The sequence below is a fragment of the Belonocnema kinseyi genome, chromosome 2 (assembly GCF_010883055.1).
Source record: "Belonocnema kinseyi isolate 2016_QV_RU_SX_M_011 chromosome 2, B_treatae_v1, whole genome shotgun sequence".
In the NCBI taxonomy this organism is placed as follows: Eukaryota; Metazoa; Arthropoda; class Insecta; order Hymenoptera; family Cynipidae; genus Belonocnema; species Belonocnema kinseyi.
Window position 1 is genome coordinate 104,734,074 of NC_046658.1, and position 8,285 is coordinate 104,742,358.

Here is an 8,285-nt window from a genome sequence, read left to right on the forward strand (position 1 = left end):
AAAAAGATAAAATAATTTTCAGTGAAGTTCCTACAAAAATGCTGTACCTAAACGTACTTTATTGTTCTCTAATACATTTCCCAAAGTTTCAGCTCGATATTTCATTTACAAAAAAAGTTCTTAGTTAAAAAAAAACATTCAGTCAACTGAAAAACTGTGGTCGGTAATATAGGTATTTAGCTGTGTCACATGCCCTTAAGTAAAATATATCTATAATAATTGGGAATCGAGTTGAAGAATTTTAAATAATATATTTTTTTAATACGTCATACAATTTTAATATTTTTAGTACATTTAAAGAAATTTGTTTAATTCTTCATTTTTGAGAAAAACAACATTTGAGGAAAGTATCGAAATTCCTATTCAAACAAATCTGTGACACTGTAACGTCAGGTTCTGCAGAACATTAATCCAATCAGAATAATGGTCTGTAGTTGCTCCATTGACTAACAAACCACAATTCTTCTTCTACTATCTAGCAGACAGCTGGCGAAAATTCAATTAACGATTTCTGAGAGATATATTGTTTTACTTAAAATTGTCGAGAAGCCGCAGTCACTCGTAACGAAACCTCACTAAAAAATACAATTTATATATAGAGTCAATCGATGAGAAGAAATTTGTCACCAACCTCATGTCGACTTTTGGCATATTCGCACTGTCAAACTTTACGAATCCTTGTCTTAGGAAAATTCTAGGCATTTTTATCACCTTTTATACCCTTATTTATACTTTTAAGGCGTATTTTAAATAATACAGAGAAAAACAGGTTATGTTTAGTATTATGAGCTGCCATTCCTAACCGCCATATTGATTCCCCCATCAACCGGACATCTGCGCTACTTAACTGAATTACTTCCAGCGATCCGCTGAACCAATCAGATTTTCCCGCAAAAATTCATAAATATACTTTTTTACCCGTAAAGGGCACACCTTCAAATACGCCTTCAGATATTTTTGGCTGAAAAAAATCATAATTGATGTTGAAACAATAAAAAAGAGAAAAAAATATCTCCAAAACCTCATTGATAATTTAGATCTTTAAAAAAATATACTTGCGAAAGAAAAACGTAGACATTAGGGAAAAAATCGGAAAGCCCTTGAGGTCAAAGTGATCCTAAGTGTCCTTTAAGGGTTTAACATAAAAACATTAATACTTATTTGAAAAAATTCTTCTTTAGTAATTACATTAACTTTTTAGTGCTCTTTTTATTCAACTAGGAAACAAAATATTGGAAAATATGCGACTACCCCATTTAAATCATTAATATAAAGGAAATGGAAACTGTTCATTCGTACTACGCTATTCGCAGCTCGTTAAATCAGAAAAATCCCCAATTATGGTTATTCCAATTAAAATGTTGCTATATATAAGGTTACAAAAATAAAGTAGAGACATAAAAAGTAGTTTTTTTTTGCATCAGAGATGATGCATGACTTTATATCTATCGCAAGGTGAAAACCATTTTAGTAATCCGCTGGACCAATATCCTCATATTTCAATAGAAAATTAATCTTCTTCGTTGCAAATTCATATTATATTCTTAGTTGAAAATTTATATTTTTAAGTCTAAAATGTATATATTTTGTTTAAAATTCTTTTTTTCTGGTAGAAAATTCACATTCTTGCAGGGAAATTTATATTTTAATTTAAAAATTGAACTATTTTGTTAAAAAGTTCAACTACTTGCTTGAAAATTTATATTTTTTGTTAGAAATTCAAAATTTTTTATCGAAACCAAATTTTTTTAACGTAAAGTTTTAATTATTCCATAATTGATTGTAGGTTAAACTTTTCTAGTAAAAAATATAGTCATCTGAAAATTCGTGATTTTTGGTTAAAAATTCAATTATTATTTTATTAGAAATTCTACAATTTTGTTAGTAGGTCAATTTTTGGTTGACAACTAAACTACTCTGGTAGAAAATTCAGCTATTTTATTGGCAATTATTAACTTTTTTTTTGTTGAAAATTCTTTTTGTGGTAGAATAATAATTTCTCAACTTCAAGTTTAACTATTTGATTGAAAACATATCTTTTTATTTGAATATTTAACTGTTTGGTTGTGAATGACCTTTTCGTTTGTAAATGCGGCTTTTCGGCTTAAATCTTCAAAAATTTCGTCGAAAATTAACTTTTGTGTTATAAATTCATACTATTGGTTGAAAATTGAACTACTTTGGCAGAAAGTAAAACTGTTATGTTCAAAATTGAAAGGATTCCATTTTTCATTTAAAATGCAGCTATTTTGTTGAAAATGTACCTTCCTTGATTGAAAAATAACGATCTTGTTAAAAAAATTGTGTTTTGTTTTAAAACTCAATTGACTTATAAAAAATTCTTCTTTTTAGCTTGAAACTGTAACTTTAGTTTGACAATCATGAAAACCTTTGTGGCCCCTCCCTTCTATGTGACATTTTGAGACGTTGCAGGTTTTAGATTCCCTCTGTAAGAATTTTTATGGTTTTTTCTTCAGCGATTCTTTTTCATTATGGCAATTCCGCACAAGATTGAATGAGTTTTCTAAAGAACGTTATTGTGCGTAAATTGAGATTATTTTTTAATGGTGCTGACATTTTGCTGTGCAGGTGGATCCCAGCGGGCCATTGGCGACATTAAGGAAGCTTTTACTATCGGACGAAAGCCTCGCCACATTCCGACGATGGATAGTCGAACACTGGTATGCGGTGGGTCTAATAATTCTCGGAGTCATTTCTCTACTGGTACGTATTTTACGATTTTATATACTCTCGACCCCTAGTAATAAACCCGGTGAAAAATATTCCAGTCACGGTTCCATTCTAAAAAAACGAAGACAGAATGTTCATAATAAAACCTGTTACCCGAGGATTTTTTTATTATTAAAGCAATTATATTAAAATAAGCAAATGACTTTCAGTTATTCAATTTTTTTAATCTATTATTTTTTTATTGTATTTTCTATATCGGGTAATAGGGCATAGCGTAAAATACGATTTACAGAAAACGAAAAAAACTGGTGCCCCATTCTTCTCCTTTTTATCTAGAAAGCTATTGTGTAGAATTTGGTCCCAAATTTCCTATAAAACCCCCAAAAACAAAATTTTTATTTATTTAAATAAAAATTATTGGTCCATTTTTTCATGACATGTGTTATGAAAGATAAAAGTAAATTTTCATAAAAAAAGTAAAAAACTTACGGAAAGTAATAATTTAAAAGCAGTTTGTGTAATTGAATTTTATCTTGCTGTCGATTCTCACAAATTACTTGAAAATGATTGAATTTCAGTCACTCGTCCTTTATTTTGTTGAATAAAACATGTTCTGTAACTACCCTTTTCAATTTTAACGTTAAGTAAATAATCTTATAAGATGTTTATTTGTCCAAAACATTTGTCATGAGAAAAATAATTATTTTTCAACATTGTTAAAATTGTTTCAACAGTTGGTCAGAAGCAATAGTAAGAACAGATTCAATTGCAAAAGGCATTGTGAAATAAAGTTTTTTTTTATGTTTTCAAAAGTTTTAATTGAAAATAATGTATTTTATTTGAAGTGACATCATCAGTAATACTATTTTAATTCTTACGATAATAGAAAACGTATATTTTTAGAAATCTGACTTTTCGCATTACGATTACATTAAGAACCCTAACTGTGTATTTTTCGTTCGTTATCTAAAATTTTACAATACAGTGAAACGCCGATACTATGCGGGGTAAAATCTCGGAAGGACTCTATCGGAGAGCTCTATTTCGGTGTATTGCTGTATCTAATTTTTTTCATTTTCCGGGGAAAAGCTTTTTCACGAATACGCAAGGCAAAACTAGAATCATATTTGCTAAAAATACAAAAAAGTACAATAAATTGCAACCACAATTTTACGAAATTATAACTATGATCTATTATTGCACAAATTTTAAACTTTCTTGTATTTTTCGAGTGTATATTGTTGTTTTTTTATTGTAGTTTTAATATTTAAAGATACAGTTTACAAAAGTCTGTCACTTTTGCATCCAAAAAGTTGTTCTTTAACTTTGGATGACAAAATATTTTAAAAATTATAAGGAGAACATTTTTTAAACTGTTAAGAAGTAAAACAATATATAAGAATATAAAAAATACAAAAAGTACAACATTTGTCCAAATATTGTATAAAAATTCTTAATATCTGTAGTTTTTATTGTAATTTATTGTATTGATTTGAATTTCAATGTAAAAATGGTTCTAGTATTTTGTACTTAATTGTAAAAAAAATTCTGTTAGGGATTGAACAAAAATTTTAAATTGGTTTTTTCAAATTAACCTTTTTAAATGTTTCACTCAAGAAATGGAGAAGTGGAAAAACCGAATTTCGGCACTACGAGAAACTTCGTTCTTTACAATTTTAGATAACAAACACTAGGGGTTTTAAAGGTGAAAAATAGTTCTCAAGAAGGGTTGTTTAAAAGAAAAAAATTAATAAAACTTTTTGGGATGTATTAAGTATTTAATAGAGATCTACAACTTTCATTTAAGTAATTTTTAATAGAACTAATCATTTTAAAGTAAACGAAAAAAATTTTTTTTTTTCATGTTTCATGCGCCATTTTAGCATAATTCCTGCTTTTTGGGTGGAAAGTAAAGAACAGGTGGCCAGGTTCTTTCATTTTTCGAAATTTGTTGTTTACGCAGCATCCTATTGGACTGGGCCGGCCGAAACTATCGAATTTTGACCAAGCAAATCCTGACTAAGAAAAAAATTTCTCCTAATCAGGATAAGTCAAACATTATGTTATAATTAATAATAAAAAATAATAAATGAAGTTATATGATTTTGGATCAACTTTGTTTTAAAAATTCGCAAAAAAAAAGTGTAAATTATATATCATTATCTTAAATAGGACAATTACACATTCTTACCTAGAATTCACAAAAAAATTAAACTTAGTTTTTTAATTTTTTTAAATTCTTTAAACACTGAAATTTCATCACAAAAAGGAGAGAATAACTTTTTTTATTACAAAGAAAATAATATGTCGTAGTATGCAATATTCAGTTTATTAATAAAAAAAATTAATAAAACTTTCACTCAGCAATTTAAAAAGCTACTTTTTTTTGCAAATTTTCAAAAAATCATAACTTAGTTAATATTAACTTCGGTTAATTGTGTATTGCTTCTCATTAATTATCACCGAATTCTCTACGTCACTAACAATCACATTAGGTTTCTGTAGCCCGGGCAGAAAGCCGTTGTAGCTTCCGTCGGGTGTCCTTTTACCCGTCCGTTTATCGGTAGTGCCTTTTTCAAGAAGAGAAAATGGGGAAAAATAAGAGGAGAGAAAGTAGTGGAAATTCAGGGGGAGGAAGTGAGGGCGCGGGGATGGAGAAATGAGGGCTAACGAATCAAAGAAAGGAGGAAGTACAAGTAGATGAAGAATTTGGGAAGGAGAGTAGGAAAGGGTTAATTGAGTGGCGGTAAGGAACAGCAGGGAGAGAAAGGAGGGGAAATTATTAGATGATTATTAGAAATGAGGGTGAGTAGGGTAGAGGAAGTCAGGGCTGTGGGAAGGAATTAGGGAACGGGAGCGTTAGCTGGGTGAGCGATGAGAGCGAGGAGTTTAGGAGGAAGAAGTTATAAAGGGGAGAGCGAAGAGTAAAGAGAGGGAAAATGAGGTGGAGTAGGAAAAACGAGGTCTGGTGAAGTAGAGGAAGTGATGGGAAATAATGTTGGTGGAAGTAAGGGAATTAGGGGAAGTAAGGAGAACTAAGTATAGTGAAAGGAGGGGAAGTGAGGAAAGGCACGGAAAAATATTATAAATGATGGTGAGTAGGGAATAAAAAGTGATGGATTGGGAAGGGGAGTAGGAAAAAGAGAATGTTAGCTATGGAATCGAGAAGAGGAGAAGTGCAGAAGGAAGAAGTTCGGAACAGTCAGATAAGGTTGAAGTGAGGACAAATATGGGGAAGTATGGGAAATTAGGGTTGGGGAAATAGGGCAAGTATTCGGAGATTAGAGTAGTGAAAGTAGTAGAAGTGAAGGCGCGTAAAGAAAATTATAATAAATACGGGCGAGTGTGGGAAGGGGAGTGTTGGTTGGGAAAGCATTGAGAAGAATTAGAGGAGAATGAATTCGTGAAAGAAGAAGCAAACTGTGAAAGCAGGGGAAATAGGGGGTGTAAGGAAATTGAGGTGTCGAAAAGAAGAGTAAGTAAGGGAAAAATAAGGTATTGTATTACGAAAAGTAAGAGGTAATAGGGGTAATTATTATAAATGAGAGTAATTAGAGAATGTAAAATATGTCTTGGGAATGGTAGTAGGGGAAGAGTGTGTTAGTTGAGGAAGCTGGAAGCGGGGGAAGGAGGGATGAAAGAAGTTGGAGAAGATTAAAGTGAGGGTAGAGAAAGTGTGGGAGAGTGTTGTGCCACTTACTCAATGTCTTAATAAGCTGCGAAACACTTTTTTGTACGTGCGCGGCTCCTACTTTGATTAATTGTTCTACCTAAAAAAAAAATGTAATTAAAACTTTCAATGTCGCAGTGGCTTGCTATAATACTGAAAGAAAAAAAGCGAAGACATGGTAGGCTCATCCTAATTACAAAAAGCGACTTTTTTCATAATTGGGATTTTATTGGTCAAAACTAGATAGTTTCGTCCCGTCTTGCTATTGGGTAATCATGAATTTTAATACGTAATTCGTAATACTGATTCGATCGTTGCTACTCTTTTTTCTGAAGAGTCGAACAAGGAAAAAGAAGAAAGTTGATTGTGAAAAGTGTAAGTTCAATCAGAGGAGTTCAAGTATCTTCGCCAGATTTTAATTTAGATCTTTCATAATAAAATTGGAGAGTTGGAAAGATTACCAATCATGATGTAATTTATGTCCAGTGGCTAGATGCTTAATTAAATTATGCGAGACGTCACTTTAATTTATTTTTCGATATTTTTTGTTTTAGTTCTTTAGTTCTTTTTTTCTATGAGTGTCTTCTATCCAGAGTGGCCGCTGAATGGGGAAGCCAGGAAATAGCAATGAACTTATTTTTATGCAACAAATTTTAAACAAAAATTTCAGAAGAAAAATCTATTCAATCACTAAAAATATCACCAATTTCGTATCGCATGATATAATAAAATATAAAATCAGTTTTTTTTCAACTTTTTTTTAATGGTAAGGTCAATTTTTAACTCTTACAATTATGAAATCGTTAATTTTACAACTCGTAATTCCAAAATATTTAATGAAAAAAAATTTGTTGATGAAAAACGTTTTAGTATGACCTACTTTAACTTTAGTTCAAGTATTAAAAATTGATCAAGAATTGGTTTACAAGACGGTTCTGAATCTGTTCAAAATAAACAATTTGCAGATTTGAACGTTGATACTGAACTGTTTCATATCGAAAACCGTAGTAGTTAAACAAATGCGAAAATTCAATTAAAAAATTATAAAATATTTTCTATTTTTAAAAGAATTTTAAATTGATGGATTGATAATTATACGGATTTATTTAATTTTAAGTTCTATTCAAATATTATTTCAGCTTTTAATATTACATTTTCAAAGTATTCAATTTGAATTTTTTGTTGTCAAACAAACAATTATTTAATATTTAGCCATATTTGACTGTTTATTTAAAATTAGCGATTATAAAGGCAATATTTAAAACCTAACAATTTATAATTGAATCGTGTGAAGTAGAATGTCTTTTATTGTTAATAGTTTAGAGTGCTATATTAAAATTTTGAACGGTATAATTTTAATTATAATTCAGGGCTTGGGTCGTGTGACTTTTTCGAGTGTTTTTCACATTTAAAAAAAAATACAACTTATTGCGACTTTTTCATGAAAATGTGACTAATCCCCTTTTTTCAATTCTCTCAGGAATTCGCTATACTTATTTTGAATTTTAAGCAAAATGAAATTTTAAAAATTGAAATCCGCAACAAAAGAAAAGTATTATTTTAATTGTGAGCATTGAAAATTAAAAAATTTCTCATCCAAACTTTATAATTAGAAAATGTTTAATTGAAAATGTTTGAAATTTAAAAATGTCTAATTGCTTAAATCCTTATTCAAAGTTTTAATTTTTCAAATTGCAAGGTGAGACAGTTGGACAGTTTTAATTTGAACACTTTTAAAATCGACTAATTTAAAAAGTTTTCGAAGATTAAAAATAAATTATTTCGTATTTAAACTGTCCAGTCTCAAATGTAAAGACTAATTGAAAGATAACACAGGCCAACAATTCTCAGAACCAGAGACCAGACCTACTATACCCGAAGGTTTTTGCTGCGCTGAATCCGAATCTGACCTCAGAAAAATTCC

At 30.0% G+C, this 8,285-nt stretch overlaps 1 protein-coding gene across 1 annotated transcript in view; it reads left to right on the top strand.

The window, feature by feature from the left end:
- Nucleotides 1-8,285, top strand: part of LOC117167082 (disintegrin and metalloproteinase domain-containing protein 10) — a 418,983-nt gene that overhangs the window by 394,810 nt on the left and 15,888 nt on the right. The window contains exon 16 of the mRNA XM_033351703.1: nt 2,590-2,724. Within this exon, the coding sequence (XP_033207594.1) occupies nt 2,590-2,724 (135 nt within the window). The remainder of the gene's footprint in view (nt 1-2,589; nt 2,725-8,285) is intronic.